We start from the raw sequence: 24,820 nt of genomic DNA, 5'->3' as shown, positions 1-24,820 counted from the left end.
AAATATAATAAATACAAGGCTAAGATTTTAGGTATTCCTCCATAACATATTTACGCATTCATTTAAAAAATAATACTAATAATAATTAGAATTTATCAGGTACATTGGATGTATTTTGTGAATATCGGAAACAAATTTGCGTATAAACAGCGCGTGAAGAGTGTGCGGGCACCGCGACACTATATTCGCATCTCACTCTTGCATACTTGCACTGTACAAGCGTGAGGAGCTCAAAGCTCAATGTTCTCTGGCTAGCTAGCGGGTTATCGGCAGTAACTCTTGAGCTTCCGACAAGAGTGGACCTATGCTTGTTCCGTGAGCGTTGCCAGATGGTTTTTTAATGTTTTCAGCAAATAAATCTAAATAATCATAATTTTTTACTTCATTTATAATTAATCAAGGGAATTAGACCAAAAGAGATCGGCTGTCCAAATTTAAAACACAGTAAGGGACATTTTTTTGTAGTAGGTTTTTTTTTGCATTTATGGACTAAGTAGACTCTACTTAGTCCAAAAATGCAAAAAAAAACTACTACAAAAAAATGTTCCTTACTGTGTTTTAAATTTGGACAGCCGAGATGGTCCGACGACATAGTCGCTGTGGTGGGTAGAAACTGGCTGCAAGCAGCAACCGACCGGAGGAAATGGGAAGAAGGGGAAGAGGCCTATTATCCAGCAGTGGAGGTCAGAGGGCTCATGGAGATGATAGTATTGTCGGCGTTACCTCTCCGGAGGCGGGCTCCGTGACCTCGGTGTACATGCAGATGTCGAGGAAGTAGCCCGAGTCGTTGGCGAGGCAGAGGCGCACGTTCTGCGTGGGCGCGCCGGGCGCCAGGCGGATGGTCATGCGCAGCTCCGCCTGCAGCACGCGCAGCTTCCACAGCCGCGGCCCGTAGCGCATCACCATGCTCGTCACCGACTCCTCGATCTGAGGAGTTCGACCAGTGAGATCAATGAGGAGTAGAGGAAATCAAAGATGGGTACTAATGTTTCGGGCGTTTCCCGAAACTGCACAGAGATGGCGCATTTTTCACACAAAGAGGTGAAGAGAATGATAAACAGTTGGTTAAAGTCAGCTCATGATTAGGAATAATGGTCATCACTTTACACACGTGTAACATTCACCGATTCTAACCATTATTGATAACCACACTACTCAAATTCTTGGAAGTTCTATATACATGAACCAATTTTGAAACACTGTTCTTGAATCAATATAACTTCACTAGAGACATCTATTGGTGAGATGAAAAGAAGCTTTTTATTGCGCAGAAACTATTTTATATATGATTGGAGATAATCCAGATTTGTGACCAAGTATTTGGACATACTCAAAATGTTGAAAATAAAGGTTTATGTTGCACGAAAATGTAAAGTCATTCTAATTGATAACCCTGTATCAGAAAACATATTGACTGTCAGTGAAAACTTTTATAAAGATGACAGTAACTTTAATAATATCGGTAATTTATAATATTTTAGTATTTTTTGATCTTTCTAAAAGATGTCTCTATATATTTTAATTCAAAAATATTACAATTTGATTTTATTTTTATTTTAAGGAATAACTCGCAAAGCTTCTATTTTAGATGCTTGTCTGCAGGTAAGATAGTAAGGATAGGGTAGGTAAAAGTAAAAAATACATCACTAACACCCAGAACAATTGAAAATAAATCTTTCTTGAATTTATTTTGCAATTGGCGGGAATCGAACCCGCAGCGCCAGTTTCGCAGTCGGGCGCCTACCCAACTATGCTAGCCTGTCTGTTTGATATTGGCTTGCTACAAGCTAAGAGGAAGCTCATTTTGTATGTCCGGCCTGTCAAGCATGGAATTGGAGGGCGCGTCAATGCGCTCGTAGCAGCAAACCGGTTAAAGAGCCACACGTTGCCGTCCCCTGATCTAGAATGATCTACGATTTGATCTTGAAAGATCCGGAAACGATACCTTGCTCGGGTCCATGATGACGGTGGGTCCAAAGTTGAGGAAAATGTGGTTGCAGTCCGTCCGTTTGGACTGAGGATGGGAGAAGGCCACCTCCAGCTCGTCCATGGCTTCCAGAAGGACCCTGGAAACAATCGGAGACACTTCAAGCTACTGGCTCAACCAGAGACACTTCGAAATTGTATTTTAATGTAGACAACACAGGTATACATACATATCCAAGTCCTTCTCCGAGCACAAGAGCTCAGTCTCTTTATTGAAGAGAAATGCATTTTTAATTTTGGGATTGTAAGTAGAAATGTTAAAAAAATTAATTAAAATTATAAAGATAACCTTTGTAACCATATTAAATAAAAAAAATAAAAACTTAAATTAAATTCAAATTTGAGGACTAACCTTTCTCCCTCGTTGTGCAGATATTCGAAGGATGCTTCCTTGGTGATAAGGTCCGAGTGGCGGATGATGGAGCGGATGAAGAACCGGTAGTCCGTCACCTCCTGGCCCTTGGCCACCTGCGGCATACAGAGAACCACATCACATGATGATCACAGATCACAGATCACTGATCACAGATCACAGATCACAGATCACAGATCACGGATCACAGATCACGGATCACAGATCGCAGATCAAAGTACTAGGCCACCTGCGGCACACAGAGAACCACATCACACCATGATCATCACAGATCACAGATCAGTTGGAAACAGATCTAAATACCTTCTTCTTTTGAATGAATAACTCATAAAGTACATGTTTGCTAACTTTTTTGTCAAAAATGAAGAATGTAGTTCTTACGACCTAATTATCTACTGTGTTTGTTCCACACAGAAGTGGCGCCCAGTAGTTAGAGTGAAGTAAATAAGCCATAATATTTTTGGGACATTTGACTTATTGTCGGGAGGAATGTCCGTACGTGGTTATCTTGGTACAATGAAGGATACAGTTCATAATTGCTGTCTCGCTTCCACACAGCGGTAGCGCCCTGAGTCGGAGTGAAGTACACAATGAAGAAGTCAAAAATGAAGGATGCTATTCATAAGTATTGTGTCCACACAGTGATGGCGTGCAGTAGTTGGAGTGAAGTAAACAAGCCATGATAATTTTGGGACATCTCAAAAATGAAGAATGCAGTTCCCAATCGATGCCCCGTTTCCACACAGCTCAGTAGTCGGAGTGAAGTAAACTAAAAGCAAGACAACATGCACATGCGGCCGAGCTCCAGCTGGAAGGGGGAGGCCTCCACTGTGGTGGCGCGCAGTAGCTAGAGGGAAGTGTGACAGTACCTTGGCCCGGCCGAGGTAGAGGTGCATCTTCTGGTTGGAGGTGGGCAGCGCCTCCAGGTCGTAGGTGCGCATGCGGCCGAGCTCCAGCTGGAAGGCGCAGGCCGGCTCCAGGTGCCGGTAGATGCGGTCCTCGGAGTACAGGTCCCGCGAGCGGTACGTGAAGAACTTGGGGAACTGCCGCCTGCGCACATGTTCATTACTCATTATTCATTACTCACTTATTTACATCAAATATTACATAAAACATATACATTGGAACCTCTCATGAGTATACTTGCATGACGAGCAAAAAAAAACTGAAAAGTTTAGGGAAGGAGGTAGAGGGAGGAGGTTTGATGGACAGTTAGGATTCTAATGATAGATAGTAATGTCTCAGACGTTTCTTAAAAGTTATTAGAGAAGGTGCATTTGTTTACGCGGAGAGGTAATTCATTCCATAGTCTGGCCGCTTGGACAGAGAAGGAACTACTGAAGAATGATGTGTTATGGCGAGGAATGGAAAGTGTCCTTTCTTGGGACGAATTGATAGACATTTACGCATTGAATGAAAATAAATTGTAACAATCACCACTTATCAGCCACATTATAAAGATGTTTCGTGAGAATAGGGAAAAAATGTACGATACGAAAAAAAAATGCACATGAGTGACGTAAGGTATATTCGTACTAAAAAACCGCTCTGACATCATTTATTTTGCTAGAATGATGTGTTATGGCGAGTGTGGGAGGAAGAAAACAGACAACAGCACTCACTTCTTGAGCGCCGCGAAGGTGATCCGGCGGATGCCCCTCTGGAAGAGCTCCTCCCGGTGCAGCAGGCAGAAGTCCCCGAACAGCGCGCTCATCTCCCCGTCGTCCATGTCGCCCTGGTCGCGCACCGCCACGCACAGGATGTGGATGGGGTCCTTGGGCTGGAACACATCCACCTCCATCCGCGTGAGTAATCACCTCTAGCCTAGCCTGACCTTACCTAACCTAGCCTGACCTAACCTAACCTAATTGTCATGGTAACCGGATAACAAAGGAACCAGAGAGCCGTATATATCACTCACTCCTTTCAACAACGTCATACATCAAAAAACTAGATTTTCAGATCGTTTTAAAGTTATAAAATATAATAAAATGTATTAAAAATAAATATCAAGCCACTTATTGAAAACCCACCAATATATATACACCGTGTGGCGTTTGAACTGCCGTTTACTCAGAAAAACATAGTTATTTAAATAAATACGGTCCTTATATAAGTACTTAACAACATAGAATTGTATAGGTATATCGCTCACTCCTTTCAACAACGTCATAAATAAAAAAACTAGATTTTTCAGGATATTGTTTTTAAAGTTATGAAATATAATAAAATGTATTAAAAATAAATATCAAGCCACTTATTGAACTTTTTACTGTGCAACGGATCTTTTACGGTAAAACCTGAATGTTTTGTCTCCATTCGAAAAATATTTAGTACATTTAAAAAATTATTAAACAATACATTTTTTTCGAAATGCAAAAACAACACTTTCTGCCCTGTAGCGGGTAAATATTAAGTTAAAAATATGCCGCTTTTGCTTGGATATAGTACATTTTCTGGGCATTCGGAAAACGTGCACAACTGAAAATTGACGATATTTGATTTATGACGTTCTTGAAAGGAGTGAGCGATATATTATATATCTGCGCATGTTATTAACTTGTTAGTTCATATCCGCTTGTGCACTACACGGAATTTTACCGTCTGGTTTTGAAAAATAAAAGCGACAACGGAAAACGTGCACAACTGAAAATTGACGATTTTTGATATATGACGTTGTTGAAAGGAGCGAACGACATGTGCTTTCACGGATCGCAAACCAAATTTGAAAAATATTCAAACAGTGTTCAAAGCAAATTTAATTTGCACCTTACACACATTTTTCATAGCTCCAGCCCTGTTTAATTCATTCCACAAAGACTATACGTTAATAATAAGATAATAAAACCCTTATCCGCACCCCAATGGTGCATAGGGCACTGCGTCATATAAACGCAGAGTTATCTTGATCGTTTACACATGAAGGAAAGGTGCTCAGCCCTCCGCTTCAGGTACCAGTCCAGGGCAATATTGAATAAATATTACAGTGAAAAAATCACTTATATTTATTTGACCCCCCCTGGGGATCGAACCCGGGATCTCCAGAACGGTAGCCGAGCGTGCTGACCATTACACTACGGAGGCGGAGACCATTACACTGTTTCCATTTAAAATATTGCTTAAACTATTTATTAAAAAAAAAACAGATCCAAGTACCTTCTTCTTTTAAACGTATAACTCATATAGTATATATTTGCTAACATTTTTCATTTTTCTCTCTTTGATTATTTTGTTTTTTGTTAAAATCAAATATTTGTAGTTTATATTAAGCACTTTTAATCTAATTTTAACTAACTAACTAGCTAACCATCACGCCGCTTCCCCGCAGGGGTAGGCGGAGAGAATAGAGCGCCACACCACTCTGTCCTTGCAAACATTCTTCGCCTCTTCCACGTTCATGCATCTCCTCATACACACCCGCCGATTGTTACGACTCCCAACCTGACCACTTTCAAGTATTTGGCATACCTGATCGTGTCATGTTTTTCTCGGTCTTCCTCTGCTTCTTTTCCCACTAACATTCGCCTCATAAATTTGTTTTACCGTTCTTTCGTCACTCATTCGTTCCACATGTCCAAACCATCTCAACTGTTGTGCTGTAGTATGTAGGTACCTATATTCTATTGATCACTGGCCGGAAGATCGGGTATAGTGTAACAGTAATAACTAATTTTAATTTTCTTAAAAGAGTGGGTATAATATAGCGGTAAAATAAATTTAAAATGTGTCCTATACATCCAGTGTAACGAATTTTCATTATGGCGAAATATTTTTTTGGTCCCGTGAAGTTCGTAATACCGAGATTTGACCTGTATATTGACTTGTTAAAAATGACTAACTGCATTGATGTTTATTTTGTTGCCAAGCAAAAGTGACTTAAATGGCCCTCCTGAAAAAATACGTTGAAAAAATCTTCTAAGCTCTCTCCTGTAAAGTAACAGATTTGCAGATAGAGTACTTTACGTAGGGGCCGTCAATATATCGTAGTCATACAGGAGAAAGTGACCAAGTGCATTTCTTACAAAAACGTTATCATTGACTATTTGATATCTTACTAGCTAAATATTGCCTTGAGAAAATCCCAAAGGATTTTAAACTTGGAAGTATAATATATTGACTTATATTATTTTTTGACATCTCATCAAAGATGAAGAAGAATATGGAAGTCTGGGCATTTACGGGGCTTACGACCGTCATAGGCTGGTTTGAGTGATCACTTTACACACGTGTAACATTCACCAATTCTACCCATTATTGACAACCACACTACTCAAATTCTTGGAAGTTCTATATATATGAACCAATTTAGAAACCTTGTTCATGAATCACTAAAACTTCACTAGAGACATCTATTGGTGAGATGTAAAGAAGCTTTTTTTAAGCAGAAACTCTTATATTAGTATGTGAGATCCAATAGATGTCATACATCTCACCAATAGATGTCTCTAGTGAAGTTTTAGTGATTCATGAACAAGGTTTCTAAATTGGTTCATATATATAGAACTTCCAAGAATTTGAGTAGTGTGGTTGTCAATAATGGGTAGAATTGGTGAATGTTACACGTGTGTAAAGTGATCACTCAAACCAGCCTATGACGGTCGTAAGCCCCGTAAATGCCCAGACTTCCATATTCTTCTTCATCTTTGATGAGATGTCAAAAAATAATATGAAAATAACTCCTGTAATTGGAGATAATCCAGATTTTGTGAACAAGTATTTGGACACACTCAAAATGTTGTAAATATATTGACTTGTTAAAAATGACTAACTGCATTGGTGTTTATTTTCTTGCCAAGCAAAAGTGTCTTAAATGGCCCTCCTGAACATTTTACGTCTTGTTAGTTGGTCACTTTCTACTGTACGACTATGATATTTGTATGTATTTGTAATTATAATATATTATGAAATGCAAAAGAATTTTTCATAAACAAGAAAAAATTTGTTAGAAGGAGAGAGGAATGGCATCGAGAGCGCCGTAACTTACCGAAGAGTCATTCTCTATGGTGTTCTGGCGGCCGTACTCCGCCATGCTCACATTGATGCTGGTGCTGTCCCTGCTCTCCGACACTCCGTCCTGCAGGGCTTGCAGATCCTGCGGACAGAACGTTCAAACCTTATAGTGCCCGGAATACATATATCTTCTTCTTTCCATGTGGCCAACACGAGACGTCTCCAAGTCACTCTGCCATGGTCACATCCTCCCAGGTCAGTCCGGCGTCTCGAAGTTCCGCTGAGCATAGTCGGTGAATGGTCGTCAGCGGTCTTTTAATCCTCGGGGTTGGAAGAAGAGACGCGAGGGGTTGATGCTCTCAGGTGGCATTCTAAGGACTTGTCCCAACCATGTCCACCTTCTCCTCTTCAGGACTTCCAGTATGAGGGGCTGTTGAGTTCTTCTCCTCACCTCGTCATTCCTGACCAAGTCATACCACTTTATACCCAGTGTTCGCCTCAGGCACCTATTTTCAAAACTTGCTAGTTTCTTGCTTTGAGCTTTGGTGAGGTGCCTAAGAATTAGAATAAGAGAACATCGCCGTGGACTTACAAGTAATTATTTTTCGGAATTTGCAAATCACATCATGGAAACTAGTCGTAAATATAAATAAAACTCGATAAAATGGTATATTCAAGTGTTTAATTTTAATAAAATAATCATGTCATTCCACAAAGTTAATGCCGAAACAATAAATAAAGATTGCTCATATTCATTTTGACATTGAGGGGAATGGAGTGGACTGGAGGGCTCACCTTGTTGCTGATGAAGGCCGGGCTGGCGAAGTCCTCCAGCAGGTCGAGGATCTCGTCGGCGTACTCCTGGAACTCGCGGAAGGAGGAGAAGGCGGCCATGCAGCCCGTGCGCAGGGGGCTGCGGGCCTCCAGGCACTGCGAGGACGGCTCCTCGCCGCCCAGCGTCAGGCAGACCTCCGACTGGTTGGGAGGGATCCTGCAACCAGACACAGGGATGATGCAGAACACAATTACACCCAGGCTTCCTCTGGTCTTCCAGGAAGATCCACGGCGATTGCCTGGTTCACAATATGATCAGGTTCTCTGCGTCCTATGCGCCCATACCATCTCAATTGACTTTCCCCTACCTTACTATTGATGCCTGTTACAGCCAGGCTTCCGCGAATCCGTGAACTCTTTATTTTGTTTATATTATTTTTTGTCCGCCTCCGTAGTGTAATGGTCAGCACGCTCGGCTACCGTTCTGGAGGTCCCGGGTTCGATTCCCAAGGGGGGTAAAATAAATATAAGTGATTTTTTCACTGTAATATTTATTCAATATTACCCTGGACTGGTACCTGAAGCGGAGGGCTGATCACCTTTCCTTCATGTGTAAACAATCAAGATAACACTGCGTTAATATAACACAGTGCCCTATGCACCATTGGGGTGCGGATAAGGGTTTATTATTTTTTATTTTTTTGACATCTCGACATAGATAAAGAAAAATATGGAAGTCTGGGCATTTACGGGGCTTACGACCATCATAGGCTGGTTTAAGTGAGACTATGGCTCTGACAAAGAGAAATGCAGAGAAGTTCAAGTGCACACAGCGATCCATGGAAAGGTCCATGCTTGATTTTAGCCTGAGGGATAAAATTAAAAATGAATATACCAGGAAAAAAAACAAAGTAGAAAACATCATGGATCGCGATGCAAAACATAAATGGCAGTGGGCAGGACATATTGCAAGACAGGACCCCACAAGGTGGACCCTGGAAGAACAAAAGAGGTATCAGAAGACCCCAAAAGAGATGGTCCAACGACATCGCTATGGAGGGTAGAAACTGGCTGCAAGCAGCAACCGACCGGAGGAAATGGAAAGAAGAGGAAGAGGCTCATAAATAAGAAGAAGAAGATTAAAATTACATGTGATCTGAAAGGGGGTACCAAAAAACCCCAGTTCATATTTGCATGGAAATACTTAGGTAAGAGCTTGTAAAACATCTAAAATGCCCTGAATGTGAGCACTTGGTACCTGTTGGGGTGTGAAGTCGGCAGCAGGAACTGGAAGTGGACCACGCTCTTCTCCCCGCTGAGCTCCAGGTGCTGCAGGCAGGTCAGGTCGTAAGATATGTAAGCCCGCCTCACGTACACCTCCAAGGCGGCGTTGCACACCTGCGAACATCACCCCAACGTCACTTCACACGCGGAATCTGATATTACCAACAGTGGATGGGAATCCTCACTCAATGCAGGAGCCTGGGTGTTAGTTCATAAGGATCTCTCATGATAGGTGGTATCATACATGATAAAACTAGCGAAGGACATTGCTACCATAAACCAAGCTAGGACACAAAATGCCGAACCCTCTTCTAGTGGGACGGAAGGCCTTTTGATAAGATAAGGAACTCTCACGAGAAGTAGTATCATACATGATAAAACTAGTGAAGGGCATTGGTACCATATACCAATTTCATATTTTAAGTATTAATTTTAAAAAAATGAGATATTTACAGCAAATTAAAACATATATATGCACTATTATTGCAGGAATTGTCCGCCTCCGTAGTGTAATGGTCAGCACACTCGGTTACCGTTCTGGACGTCCCGGGTTTGATTTCCAGGGAGGGTCAAATAAATATAAGTGATTTTTCCACTCTAATATTTATTCAATATTACCTGAAGCGGAGGGCTGATCACCTTTCCTTCATGTGTTAACGATCAAGATAACACTGTGTTTTATAATGCAGTGCCCTATGCACCATTGGGGTGCGGATAAGGGTTTGAATTGAATTATTGCAGGAAGGATAAACTGATGTGTGTGCCAATCAGGAACTTGTCAGCATTTGCTCATTGCTGGGAGGAAACCACGTTGCACTCCTCAGGAGAAGGCGGACTGACCTTCTGTTCCACTAGAAGAGGGAATTTACCGGAGCATTGGTCTGTATGTTCCCGATAGTTAGCTAAGACAGCGTCTGCATAGATTGTTTCCCATTCCTATACACAGGACCAACCTGCCGATGGTTATGCCTGTAGGAAGAGATATTTGTCTGTTGCGTGTGTCTGGAGGGGTATTCCGAAACGGGATTCTTCTGCATCTTTAGCAATAGGATTCTCGCTTATTTTAGATTTTTGCTAACGTATACGCCTTAAATTTTAGTTTATAATGTGTTTGTTAATTATGAATAAATAAATTAAATTGAATTGAATTACTTGTCAGTCAATTTTGTATAAGGTCACCTACAAACCTAAACGTAAAAGGTGCCGTAGAACTGGGCTACTTGAACTTTGATGTGTTACTTGAGCCCAGTACAAAAAAAATACTTAGATTGTGGTATTGATCGAAGTATCGTGACAATAAGTGTCACCTGTCAGGGAAACAATGAACCGTGTCGATACGTTCATTATTGTAGAACAAATACAGAATTAAATCTTTTTTTGTACTGGTCTCAAGTAACACATCAAAGTAGCACATTCAAGTAGCCCCGTTCTACGGTAACCTACAAACTTGTCATCGGCTGGAGATATATATTTAGCGAGAGGGTTATACGGACCGCCTTGTTGGTGTGGTAGAAGAAGTCGTGCAGGATGTCGAAGATGGAGGTCTCGGAGAGGATGAGCTTCTGCAGGTTCTCCGGGTGGAAGTCGTGGCCGTACATGTCCACGGCCGAGAGGAAGATGGACTCCATCTGGTTGTGGCGCAGCTCGTAGGCCGGCTGGTGCGCGGCGATCAGCACCTGCTCGCGGGACAAATATATATATTGGGGGGTTCAAAAATTTAACATAATGGCAACATAAATTGTTAAATTCTAATTCTATCAAAATCAGTACTCATTTGTGAATACTGTGATGGCTGCTACAGATGAAGCGGGAATGCAACGTCATATATCAAAAATCGTTAATTTTTATGTTGTGCATATTTCCGGGATGCCCAGAAAACATATTATATCCCAGCGAAAGCGGCATATTTTTAACTTAATATATACCAGCTACAGGGCAGAAAGTGAAGTTTTTGCATTTTGAAGAAAAGGTTTGTTAAATTATTTTTTTAAATATACTAATTATTTTTCAAATGGAGAAAAAACCTCCAGGTTTTACCTAAAAAGATCTGTTGCACAATAAAAAGTTCAATAAGTGGCTTGATATTTATTTTTAATACACTTTATTATATTCTTGAACTTTAAAAACGATCTTCTAAAAAATCAAGTTTTTTGATATATGACGTTGTTGAAATGAGTGAACAAAGTGAAGTATAGCGTTACCTGTCTGGCCCGCAATGCGACACGGGAATGCTCTGCGCGGTTGAGCGAGGTGAGCTCGCTCAGCGTGGTCGCCAGCTCATCGGTCAATCCGGGCTCGTTAGCCCACAGGTGATCAATCAGCAGGGTCACCTGGATAACAGACACAACTCATCAACACATTGTTCATGAACCCCGCCCCTAATTATACTCTGGCAGTCTGCCGCCCGACCCTCAGTATACTAATCACAAGTAGCCGCAACACCCAATTCCCATCTGTACAATGTTTGCAGGCGTCTCTCGCGCTCTACCTAAAGTAAGCAAATAGAACGCTCGCAAGCGTCTCCCGCTCTCTACCGACAGTATGGAAAAGGACCCTAATTATACTCTGGCAGTCTGCCGCCCGACCCTCAGTATACTAATCACAAGTAGCCGCAACACCCAATTCCCATCTGTACAATGTTTGCAGGCGTCTCTCGCGCTCTACCTAAAGTAAGCAAATAGAACGCTCGCAAGCGTCTCCCGCTCTCTACCGACAGTATGGAAAAGGACCCTAATTATACTCTGGCAGTCTGCCGCCCGACCCTCAGTATACTAATCACAAGTAGCCGCAACACCCAATTCCCATCTGTACAATGTTTGCAGGCGTCTCTCGCGCTCTACCTAAAGTAAGCAAATAGAACGCTCGCAAGCGTCTCCCGCTCTCTACCGACAGTATGGAAAAGGACCCTAATTATACTCTGGCAGTCTGCCGCCCGACCCTCAGTATACTAATCACAAGTAGCCGCAACACCCAATTCCCATCTGTACAATGTTTGCAGGCGTCTCTCGCGCTCTACCTAAAGTAAGCAAATAGAACGCTCGCAAGCGTCTCCCGCTCTCTACCGACAGTATGGAAAAGGACCCTAATTATACTCTGGCAGTCTGCCGCCCGACCCTCAGTATACTAATCACAAGTAGCCGCAACACCCAATTCCCATCTGTACAATGTTTGCAGGCGTCTCTCGCGCTCTACCTAAAGTAAGCAAATAGAACGCTCGCAAGCGTCTCCCGCTCTCTACCGACAGTATGGAAAAGGACCCTAATTATACTCTGGCAGTCTGCCGCCCGACCCTCAGTATACTAATCACAAGTAGCCGCAACACCCAATTCCCATCTGTACAATGTTTGCAGCCGTCTCTCGCGCTCTACCTAAAGTAAGCAAATAGAACGCTCGCAAGCGTCTCCCGCTCTCTACCGACAGTATGGAAAAGGACCCTAATTATACTCTGGCAGTCTGCCGCCCGACCCTCAGTATACTAATCACAAGTAGCCGCAACACCCAATTCCCATCTGTACAATGTTTGCAGGCGTCTCTCGCGCTCTACCTAAAGTAAGCAAATAGAACGCTCGCAAGCGTCTCCCGCTCTCTACCGACAGTATGGAAAAGGACCCTAATTATACTCTGGCAGTCTGCCGCCCGACCCTCAGTATACTAATCACAAGTAGCCGCAACACCCAATTCCCATCTGTACAATGTTTGCAGGCGTCTCTCGCGCTCTACCTAAAGTAAGCAAATAGAACGCTCGCAAGCGTCTCCCGCTCTCTACCGACAGTATGGAAAAGGACCCTAATTATACTCTGGCAGTCTGCCGCCCGACCCTCAGTATACTAATCACAAGTAGCCGCAACACCCAATTCCCATCTGTACAATGTTTGCAGGCGTCTCTCGCGCTCTACCTAAAGTAAGCAAATAGAACGCTCGCAAGCGTCTCCCGCTCTCTACCGACAGTATGGAAAAGGACCCTAATTATACTCTGGCAGTCTGCCGCCCGACCCTCAGTATACTAATCACAAGTAGCCGCAACACCCAATTCCCATCTGTACAATGTTTGCAGCCGTCTCTCGCGCTCTACCTAAAGTAAGCAAATAGAACGCTCGCAAGCGTCTCCCGCTCTCTACCGACAGTATGGAAAAGGACCCTAATTATACTCTGGCAGTCTGCCGCCCGACCCTCAGTATACTAATCACAAGTAGCCGCAACACCCAATTCCCATCTGTACAATGTTTGCAGGCGTCTCTCGCGCTCTACCTAAAGTAAGCAAATAGAACGCTCGCAAGCGTCTCCCGCTCTCTACCGACAGTATGGAAAAGGACCCTAATTATACTCTGGCAGTCTGCCGCCCGACCCTCAGTATACTAATCACAAGTAGCCGCAACACCCAATTCCCATCTGTACAATGTTTGCAGCCGTCTCTCGCGCTCTACCTAAAGTAAGCAAATAGAACGCTCGCAAGCGTCTCCCGCTCTCTACCGACAGTATGGAAAAGGACCCTAATTATACTCTGGCAGTCTGCCGCCCGACCCTCAATACCTAATTCCCATCTGTACAATGTTTGTAGGCGTCTCCCGCTCTCTACCAATAGTATGGAAAAGACGCTTATCAGCGTTTCCTGCAAACAATGTATAATATAAGTATACTAATTAGGGTCGTATAATTAGTACTGCGAGATCTACGTACTTATATATCAGCGCGTTAATTTTGTTGTCTGCTAACGACATGTTATTTCTTTCACTTTAATAAATACGGTATTACCACAAGGAGAGAGAGACAATTAGACTACTCCGCTTTAGATTGATTCGATATAAGGACTCTCGCTTATCGGATGGCCGCTGTCAGTTGGCGATTGGCGGCGCGCTGGTTAGGACGTTAAATCTGTGACTCAGATGGCGACCTGCGTAATATGATTTCCATACAAATATGAACTGGGATCTTTTGGATCATGTGTTTGGATGAGGTTAAGTAAACTTACCAGGAGGTTCTTCTTGGAGACTTGGCTGTGAGAGAAGATGGTGTTTGTGACCGTGATCATGTCGTCCTTGTGCTTGTCCCGCAGGGCGGTCACACACTTGTCGTAGTGCCCTGAAACACACACAAATTGGTGATGTTGCCGGACTGCGACGTTTGCGGATCAGCCTGAGGTTGGCAACACTTGTTTCTGTTTCCGCACAGCTTGTATCTTTAGTTTCCTTACAACAGGCATTACAATAGGCATTCTGCCCTGGATTAGCTCTGCACAGAGACAGTGAGTTGGTAGACTTACCAAGCTGGAACTGGCTCTCGACGGCAAAATACTGTTTGAGCAGCTCGTGCACTCAGTATTCTGCCCCGGATTGGCTCTCTGCACCGAAACAGTGAGTTGGCAGACTCGCGGGACAGTGAGTTGGCAGACTTGTGAGACAGTGAGTGGCACACTTACCAAGCTGGAACTGGCTCTCGACGGCGAAGTACTGCTTGAGCAGCTCGTGCACGGCGGCCTTCATGCGGCCGCGGATGCCGTTCCGGTAGCGCTGCACGAGCACCACGATGCCCTGCGTGGTCATGAAGAAGACGTCGCGGTCCGCGCGCTTCTGCAGCGTGGCCGCGTGGCTGCCAACAGAACGAGGCCTCATTATTCTGCTCGCCAGACTCACAGGAATCATATAGCTCTATATCTTTAACTAACTAAATACTAATCCCTTTCACTGCCTACACCGAGGTACTTCTAGAAAATTTGGTGGTGGATTTACAAATCTGTATTTATTTTGTTTGGCAGTGACAGGGATATTGAAAGCTTTTAAATGTAAATTCACAGTAAAATCAGGATACAATTTTATTTCACATTTTCAATAAATTTCGCAAAATAGTTTTTTTTTTAAATTGCTTCGCAAGAGAAGGTCTGTCAGGAAGCCTAGATGCTTCCTGGCTACCAGGCACACATGCGGAGGAGGAAGCTAGGAGGAGGCTGGGAGGAGAGACCACCCACCTGTCGATGACGCTGGCGATCTGCTGGCTGGGGAACTGCGCCAGCACGCTGGTGATGTTGCGCTCGTACTGCGTCATGAGCTTGCGGATCTTCTTCTCCACGGAGAGCGGGATGCGGCCGGAGATGGAGGCGATGACCTCCTGCAGCTCCAGCAGCGGCAGCGAGGGGTCGCGCAGGCTGTGCATGAAGCGCTCCATGACCTCGCGCAGGCGCGCCGCGTGGTACGGCTCCGGCAGGCAGTAGCCGCCCAGCGTGTTGTCCAGCACGCCGCGGTGCTTGTTGTGCGTGTGGTTCAGCTTCTCGGGCGCTAACGGGCTCGACAGCTCCATCTCAGAGAACTGCCCTTTGTACACCTGGGGACCAAACGCATCAAAACTCACTTCAAACGTGCTCAAAGAAACAACCCTGAAGTGTGGAGCTGAGCAGCTAATAGTCTTATTAGCTGCTCAGCTAACCTCAGCTGTGTCTACATAGTGCGGGATTGCTGGCTCAAAGGGTGACCTTCAGGATATTCAGGAGGCGGTGGACTGGCTAACGAGACTCTAATTCCACAAGACAAGACCCATATATGGATGAAGAAAAAGCCGAAACCACACGAAAAGAAAAAAATGCACATTGGGAAGCATTGCATAGTTTGTGACTTGTGAACTGACGAGATGAATGATTTATTAACCCTCTTGTACAAGATTAAGATAAGACAAAACTGTATTTGTGAATGTGTTTCTTTTTCTACTTATTGGTCTTGTGGCCTGTTTTTAAAAGGGTTAAGCCTCTTGCGACGTGGATTCCCAGCAGTCAATCCATCTCTTTAATCGTCTGCCTGGAGGTAGTCTACCTTGGGATTGACTACACAGTGCAATGTGGGGGAGTCTGGATGGTTCCATTCTCCTCACATGCGCATACCATTGTCTCCTTCGTTGCCTTACCCACCTAGCGACATCTTCCATCTTGCGTATTTCTCTTATCCTGGTGTTCCTTATTCAGCCTCGTAGACTCTTGCCAGATATGCTTTTGAGTATTTTCTATCATTTCTGACAACTGCGTGGGGTGACCAACATTATGCACTCTTCTGTCCCATATCGAGAAGCCACTTCTTGACTTGTTTCTTTAGATTATTATTATTTATTTCTAATTTTATGTACAAAGGAGTTAAAAATCTGTAGAAATACCTGGGCTTTGGTGACCAGACTGGGGTCGTCCAGTTCCAGGTGAGCTATGACGGATCCCGCGTCCAGTATGGCTCCCGGACGCTTGGCAAACAGCACCTGCCCGGCTTCCGGCGCCGACAGCGTCATCACCATCTTCATGACCTAGAGAATCGGAGACAAGGAGCATCATCAGTTATACGAGGAACGGAAATTGTACAGTCATGGGAACTTCTAGAAAATTTGGTGATGGACTTACAGCCTTGTATTATTTAGATTGGCAGTGACAGGTATATTGAAAGCTTTTAAATGTAAATTCATAGTAAAATCGGGATACAATTTTATGTTGTTTCACATTTTCAATAAAACTCGCAACTTAGTTTAAAAAAAAATTGCTTAGCAAGAGCAGATCTGTCAGGAAGCCTAGATGCTTCTGTATCAGATCTGGGCATACGGTGGGACAGCTTTCAAATTAATGTACAGTCATGGACCTGCCCTGCTCAGTAAAAGTCCTTCTAACTGACTTTTTGGTTACCAAAATCTGATACAGCTTGGCTATACCCATGACTGACAACCACACTATTCAAATTCTCAAAACTTCTAGATATATTGAACGAACTTGAAACACAGTGTGCAAGAGTCACAGTCCAGAGTAGTGATGAGCTTGCTTGTATATACATACTACCTTGTTCAAAAAGTTCCCGGAATCACCACCGTGTGGCGTTCTCAGTCACCCGATTTGAGTTTTCTTTTTTTTCTTAGATTGTCACATTTGTCATTGATATTCTATGACATTTTCAGCTTGATAGCTTGACATTTGTAAAAGTGACGCTGTATCGAGTACATCTGCGATTTGTGTTTTCGATTTTTGACAATTTTGAAAAATGGAATGGAATTTGCTACAACGAGTTTGTATTAAATTTTGCGGTTTTTGTGGTGCGACGACATTGAAAATGCCAGAAAAGTGTTTTGGCAAAGATATTCCGAAGAAAACTAATGTTTCTGAAGTGGCCATGAACGCAATAACAGGGTTTCAACATCGAAAACTGACGAAAACATAAATAAAATCAAAGAATAGATGACCGTAAGCCGCAAATTGAGAATCAGAAAGATGGCAGAGGAGTTAGGCATCGCTTTTGGATCCGCTCAAGACGTTTGGGTGAAGCAATTTGCCAAAAAGACCAGATTTGTGGGCAAACAACTCGTGGATCTTGCACCGCGATAACGCACCGTCGCACAATGCCATCGTTATCCGTGACCATTTGGCTAAAAGCGGAACGAATACCATCCAACAACCACTGAATAAACCTGATTTGGCTCCCTGTGACTTTTTCTTATTCAGCTGACTCAAGAAACCGCTCCCGGAACGCGTTACAGCATCCGAGATGAGGTCATTGAAAAATCGGAGATGGCTCTGATGGCCATACCGAAAACCGATGATAAAAAATGTTTCGAGGACTGATCAAGCGCCGGCATAAGTGCGTTGAAGTCGATAGGGAGTACTTTGAAGGGCAGGGAACTTACACTGGGGTACTTCTAGAAATTTGGTGATGGACTTACAGCCTTGTATTATTTAGATTGGCAGTGACAGGTATATTGAAAGCTTTTAAATGTAAATTCGTAGTAAAATCGGGATACAATTTTATGTTGTTTCACATTTTCAATAAATTTCGCAACTTAGTTCAAAAAAAAAATTGCTTAGCAAGAGCAGATCTGTCAGGAAGCCTAGATGCTTCTGTATCAGATCTGGGCATGCTGTGGGACAGCTTTCAATATAAAGTACTTTGAAGGGAACAATATCGATTTGATTAATAATCTTGCATTTTTAATTTTCTGAACACATTATATATATATATATATATAATAATAATAATAAAATTGGATAACTTATATAGCGCCATTTTCGTAAAAAAATACCTCAAGGGCGCTTCACGGTGAATGAATTGGGGAAAATATTATGGTGGAAATGATTTAGAAAACAAATGTGTTTTTAGTCTTTTTCTAAAGATCATCTCACTCTTACTATTTCTAACCATTGGTGGAAGAGCATTCCACGCCGTCGGTCCTGCAACAGCAAAGGCACGCTCGCCAAATTTAGTGCGTTGCTTGCGAGCTGGTAAGATAACTTTGCCCATTGCAGATGTTGTAGCCGATCGAAGCGTGAGACGTCTATCAACCAATTCATCTGGAATACACAGCTCCTTAAGATACTCTGGAGCCATATTGTGTATTGATTTATACATGAGTAGGCAGAGTTTATACTCAACCCTTTCTGGAAAGCGTAACCAGTGGAGTTTGTGAAGTAGTGGGGTGATGTGACTGAATTTAGAAATTCCAAAAATTAGTCTCGCTGCTGCGTTTAACACTGATTGCAGTCGAGTCATTTTATTGTTTGGTAGACCCGTGTATATACCGTTACAATAATCTACTCTCGATATTACAAACGCATTTATTAATTGACGGGCAGCATCAACTGGCAGATTCTTGCGAATGCTTTTAATTTGCCTTAGCTGATAAAAACATGTACTTGTTGTTTTGCTAATTTGAGTCTCAAGGGAGAGATCAGAATCTAAGAACACGCCGAGCAGTTTGACGGCCGGTGTAGTGGTACTCTTTGGATTGAGTGGTGTCGTGTTATCAATCAAATTCTGTCGTTTAGGTGTGGCTATCCAGAGATGTTCCGTTTTGGACGGGTTTAACGTCAGTCTGTTTTCAGCCATCCATTCTCCTATTCTCTCAATGCACTTATTAATAGAGTCAACAAGTTTATATTTTTCCTCCGGCCTACAATAAAAATAAATTTGAGTGTCATCCGCATAGCAGTGAGACCACAATCCGTGTGACTTTATAATATTTTCTATGTCTTTCGTATATAGAAGGTATAGAAGAGGACCTAGGACTGATCCCTGGGGTACACCAGTAGAGACGGAATGATAAGGGGATTTAACTTTTTGAAAAATGACTGAATATTCACGTTCTCGAAGGTATGAGCAAAACCATGCAAGTGCTTTATCACAGATGCCGTATGTCTTCCTCAAGCGTTCCAGCAGAATATTGTGATCAACCGTGTCGAAAGCAGCACTCATATCCAAAAAGGAAACCAAAACAAGGTCACCAGCATCCACAGCAGTTATTATATCAGACAGTACTCTCACTACGCCTGTCTCTGTAGAGTGGTATCGCCTGTATGCCGATTGCCTCTCTGAAAACAACTTGCTATTTTCAACATACGTTGTCAGTCTATGGGCAACAATTTTCTCTATTATTTTTGATATGACAGGAAGGTTGGAAATTGGGCGGTAGCTTGAAAGGTCCTCGGAGTCCATCTGAGAATTTTTTATTAGTGGTGTAACGTTTGCCTTTTTCATGGCCCTTGGAACAATGCTTTTCTCCAGAGACATGTTTATAAGATCTCTTATAAATGGAGCAATCTCGTTAACACATTCTTTCAAAAGCCATGTCGGTAGTGGGTCCAGTAAACACTGTTTATTGGGCAAAGCATTAATAAGTTTTGTTACCTCACTTATATTTGTGGACTCGAAAATTTTCAGATACTGCAAGGCATTACAGGAAATTGTTGGATTTTTAACCAATGATGTTGCTTTCCGAATATTTTCGATTTTATTTTTGAAAAAAATAGCGAATTCGGAAGCAGTGGCTTGTGTGTTGATTTTAAGTTCACAATCTCCGCGGACAGATTGCAGACTTTTATATATGTACATATATATATATGTACATATATACGGGGAAGCATGCGCACCTCTATCTCAGCGTAGGGCTGCCCCCTGTCAACGTGGGCGCCGTCTTCCACCAGGGCGTTGATGAGCTTGCCGGCGGAGGGACTCCGCAGCAGGGAGGGGTCGTTCTCCTTGTCAAACACGCACGTCTGGTTGCCGATCACGATGCGGTAGCGGTCCACCTCCTCCTTCATGTACGTCGTGAACGAGGACCCGTCCACCGAGAGCAGCATCCCTAAAAATGAAGGACCAATGATGAAAAGAAAGCTATATCTAGTAGTTGCTTCATCAGGCTTCCATTAAAATACTAACAACATTAAAATATCTTTGCTCAATGAGTCCATTCGCCAGGAACTACGCTTGGGTGGCTTGACTCTGGCCAATATTTGTACCTGACGGATTCTCCAGTTCTTTGGACACGTTGCGCGTGGCAACGAGGATAACCTGGAACAACTAGTTGTGATCGGTAGCCTGGAGGGAAAGAGAGGGAGAGGAAGATCCCCCACACCGTGGATCGTGTTGTTTAAAAAGAAATAACCCACAAGGCCTATATTTTAAAAATTAAAAGGAAGTTTTTAGCACCGTAAGGGGAAGGTTAATAATGTTTTTAAAATACAAACTATATTTAGAATGACAATAAAAGATTGATCACCTCCGTCTGTGAGTGGGTGGACCTCGATCTCTTTGAAGGAGCCGTTGAGGACCAGGAAGTAGGAGTTGGGGCCGCTCTTGGTGGCCTGCACCTTGTACTTGTATCCACCGTTGATGAGCTCTACATCCATCACGTTATTCAGAGTGTTCGAAGCCTGGATCTGTCCCCTAGAAAATATTTTGAACTGTACATTTTTTGCTAGTAGTACAAATCTACATGGTATTAGGGAAAAGTTTTTAGAAAATTTGTACTTAAATAAAGTGTTAATTGTAACAAAGGAGACGCAACATACTTCTCCAAGGCGGTCTGGAAATTCTGGAACCCTCGGGAAATCCCCTTGTCGGCTATCAGGAGAGAGCCGCAGATGACCCCCAGCATGATGTCCGGCTTCTCCGATTGAATCTATAGGTATAAGATTATAAAATAATTATTTTTCGTGGATTCGAACCGAGAAACTCTGACTTAAGAGTCCGCGACACTAACAACGGGACCACAACCCTTCACAAAATTAATAGTACAAACAGTAGTCTTTCAAAAATTCTTTGGTCAACAAAGTGAAAGTATTAATTGTTAAATCAGACACAGATTTTTTAAATATATAAAGAAAGTTTTTGAGTCTACTAAGTAAGTTTTTGAGTCTACTAAGTAAGTTTTTGAGTCTACTGAGTAAGTTTTTGAGTCTACTGAGTAAGTTTTTGAGTCTACTAAGTAAGTTTTTGAGTCTACTAAGTAAGTTTTTGAGTCTACTGAGTAAGTTTTTGAGTCTACTGAGTAAGTTTTTGAGTCTTCTAAGTCTACAACTTAGACTCAAAAATCAGTGTTAAATTTAACAATTAATACATAAATTATGGACAAATTAAACGGCATATCTATAGACAAGTGGTTACCCTCTCCGAGATGAGGGCGTCCAGCCAGGAGGTGTCGATGGTGTTCTCCTGGAAGCTCTTCGTCTCCAGCAGCGTGATGAGGTACTCCACCGTCGTCCTGAAGTCCCCGCGGATGGACAGCTCCTTGAGGGCTATCACCAGGTTCCTGAAACACGCATTCTTACTAAACGACACCGCAAGTCACTAAAACACTATCTACTTATTATGTACTACTACCATCACGCCGTTTCTCCGCAGGAGTGGGCAGAGAGGATGGAACGCCAGACTCTTCTGTCCTGACATACACTCCTCGCCTCCTTCACATCCATACATGGCCTCCAATTACGCAGACTTTTGACACTGCCAGATTTTAGGTTCTGATTGATCTGATCGTGCCAAGTATTTTTCGGTCGTCTTCGTTCTGTTTTCCCTCTCACATTCGCCACATATATTTTCTTAGTCATTCTCTCGTTATCCATTCGCTCCACATGTCCATACCACCGCAAAGAACTCTTCCTAGTCTTTTCAATTATTTCTCGTTCAGCCTTATATCTTCGTTTTTAATTCTGTCATACAATGATTTTCACACATTCGTCTAAGGGAGCCTATCTACTTATAAATTATTATTAAACCATATCCGCTCCGTAGGTGGAGCATATGGCCCTTGCATCCTCCCAAGTCAGATCCGCGTCCCGAAGTTCTGACGAGAACTGCCGACGAATTGTCAGCAGTGGTCGGGAACCTGATGCCTTGTAAAAGAGGCAAGCTTGATGGCAGCTCTCGGGAGACGTGCGGAGTACATGGCCAAGCCAACTGAATCGCCTTTTCTTGACGACAGTTGTGACCAAGATTTTCCGCGTCCTACGCCTTATCTCTTCATTCCTCACAAAGTCAAACCATCGCACGCCTAAAATTCTCCGCAGACACCTATTCTCAAAGCTCAGTACACGGCTGCTCTGGGCCCTTTTAAGGTGCCATGTTTCACAGCCGTATAAGAGAACAGGAGCAATGCAGGCATTGTATAGGCGGCAATATCTACTAAACAAGATTCAAAATATTTTAGCCGCAAGGCAAAAGACCTTGGGTAGATCTCAAGTGGCTTTACTTTTTGTGTTGATTGGCAGTCACAGTCAAAAGGGATCAGGGATGATGAGTGATTGGAAACATATTTAATAACGAACTTTTAGAAAAATTATTTAAATTAACTAACAGATAGAATATAACACCCCACCACTCTGTCTTTGCAAACATTCTTCCCCTCTTCCACGTTCATGCATCTCCTCATATGTACATACCTGCCGATTGTTACGACTCCTAATTTGAAAGTATTTGGCATACCTGATCGTGCCAAGTTTTTCTCGGTCTTCTTCTGCTCCTTTTTCCAATTGCATACACCTTGTAAATTTGGTTAACTTGTGTATTTATTAGTTATAGTAATTTATTAGTTATAGGGTTCGTGGATGCAGATGCGCAATACAATGTAACTATACAAGTTGTGTACATACTAGCCTCTCTGCATCAACTCCACTCCCACCTACCCGTGGTGAACCCTGTTAAACCTAGCAACCCAGGAAGAGATTGCGGTAACCAACCCCTTTGGAAGCCTGGGTAGGTGAGCAGACGGGAGACGGGGGTCTGGGGGGCTCGCATCAGTGCTGAACTGGCGAGGAGCTCCCTGGATGGTCCCGGTGCAGGCCGTGTACCTAGGGATGGTGGCTGCCAGGAAACTGGACAACCGGCATCCACAGCCCGAGTTAGCTGGGCTACTGCACTGATGGAGGGCAGCAGTACCCATCAGAACTGGAAGCGAGCGGAGGCAATGGATGCCAGAACGGTTGCCCAACAGATTACTCCAGGCGCAGCTGCAACAGCCTCAACGACTGGAGTACTGCGGTGCAGAAGGCAACGGGAAACCACTGCACTACTTTCCCAAGACAACCCAATGAAAGTAAGCAAACAAATAGGAAGGCCGTCGAGCGATCCGATTGACACCCGGCGCCTCTGGGGGTCCGGGCCCCAAGGTGGGAAATCGGTGACCGGGCACATCGGTGTGACGCACCAGGCACCATGTGGGAAATGTGCGACTGGTGAAGCTAATTCCAATACAAGAATATCCGTGCGTAATACACACAGAGTTGGCACCTGGAATGTCAGAGGATTACGCCTGCCAGGAAAGACGGATATTCTAGAAAAAGAAATGACCAACCATAACATACACATATTAGGAGTCTCAGAAACACATTGGACCGAAAGTGGACACTTAACAACAGCAAACGGTAATACAATATACTTCTCAGGCAATGCAAATGCAACATTTAGTGGGGTAGCGGTAATTTTAACATCTCAGTTAAGTAAGTCTGTCATTGGATATAACCCCATTAATGACAGAATGATCCACATCAAACTGAACACTCAACCCTGCAAAATGAATATTGTACAAGTGTATGCACCGACTGCCGATGCTCCAGATGAAGTTATTGATCTTTTCTATTCTTCTCTCAAAGATACGCTGGCTCAAATACCCAATAAAGAAATAACGATGGTTATTGGTGATCTCAATGCAAAAGTTGGATCAAACAGTTACCTCGAAGGTGCAGTTGGCCATTATGGAATTGGCACCCAAAATGATAGAGGTGAACGTTTGATCCAATTTGCTATTGAAGAAAAAATGATAATCATGAATACTTGGTTTAAACAGCACATCAGACGCCTATACACATGGATATCACCGGGTGCTAGATGTCGCAACCAGATTGATTACATCATGATAAATAGCCGCTGGAGGTCATCAGTAAGTAATGTTAAAACTTATCCTGGTGCAGATTGCGGCTCTGATCATAATCTGCTAATTGCACAAATCAGAGCCAAGTTCAAAATTATAAAAAGGGATAAGTTTAAAACTTTAAACCTCAATGAGCCAGCAATTAAATGTTTTGGCACAGATATCAGGAAACAAGACGCTGATTTCAACGTAAACTCCTCAGAAAATGTCGAACAGCGTTGGAACAGTCTCAAAGAGAAAATTGTCAAGACTGCAATGAAATATCAGGAGCCGAGAAATGAAAAGAGGAAATCTTGGATATCAGACCCC

The 24,820-nt window shown here is 43.0% G+C and overlaps 1 protein-coding gene across 9 annotated transcripts in view; it reads right to left on the bottom strand.

The window, feature by feature from the left end:
* Nucleotides 1-24,820, bottom strand: part of ACC (acetyl-CoA carboxylase) — a 108,298-nt gene that overhangs the window by 15,180 nt on the left and 68,298 nt on the right. For 6 of the 9 annotated variants that reach the window (XM_088258644.1, XM_088258645.1, XM_088258648.1 and 3 more), the window contains 18 exons: nucleotides 21,751-21,895; nucleotides 21,156-21,265; nucleotides 20,864-21,030; nucleotides 20,235-20,446; nucleotides 16,499-16,639; nucleotides 15,330-15,682; nucleotides 14,784-14,953; nucleotides 14,337-14,446; nucleotides 11,569-11,697; nucleotides 10,861-11,043; nucleotides 9,342-9,481; nucleotides 8,105-8,300; nucleotides 7,344-7,451; nucleotides 3,982-4,154; nucleotides 3,229-3,409; nucleotides 2,339-2,454; nucleotides 1,946-2,066; nucleotides 724-927 (listed from right to left, as the gene is read on the bottom strand). In XM_088258644.1, coding sequence (XP_088114770.1) covers nucleotides 724-927; nucleotides 1,946-2,066; nucleotides 2,339-2,454; nucleotides 3,229-3,409; nucleotides 3,982-4,154; nucleotides 7,344-7,451; nucleotides 8,105-8,300; nucleotides 9,342-9,481; nucleotides 10,861-11,043; nucleotides 11,569-11,697; nucleotides 14,337-14,446; nucleotides 14,784-14,953; nucleotides 15,330-15,682; nucleotides 16,499-16,639; nucleotides 20,235-20,446; nucleotides 20,864-21,030; nucleotides 21,156-21,265; nucleotides 21,751-21,895 — 2,959 coding nt within the window. The remainder of the gene's footprint in view (nucleotides 1-723; nucleotides 928-1,945; nucleotides 2,067-2,338; nucleotides 2,455-3,228; nucleotides 3,410-3,981; nucleotides 4,155-7,343; nucleotides 7,452-8,104; nucleotides 8,301-9,341; nucleotides 9,482-10,860; nucleotides 11,044-11,568; nucleotides 11,698-14,336; nucleotides 14,447-14,783; nucleotides 14,954-15,329; nucleotides 15,683-16,498; nucleotides 16,640-20,234; nucleotides 20,447-20,863; nucleotides 21,031-21,155; nucleotides 21,266-21,750; nucleotides 21,896-24,820) is intronic. The other 3 variants (XM_088258643.1, XM_088258641.1, XM_088258647.1) reach the window with 1 other exon arrangement.

Source organism: Brachycentrus maculatus, unplaced genomic scaffold, assembly GCF_059751285.1.
Source record: "Brachycentrus maculatus isolate JH-2025_06_01 unplaced genomic scaffold, ASM5975128v1 h1tg000101l, whole genome shotgun sequence".
In the NCBI taxonomy this organism is placed as follows: domain Eukaryota; kingdom Metazoa; phylum Arthropoda; class Insecta; order Trichoptera; family Brachycentridae; genus Brachycentrus; species Brachycentrus maculatus.
Note: the sequence above shows the minus strand (reverse complement) of the source record. Positions and strands in the feature narration are given on the sequence as shown.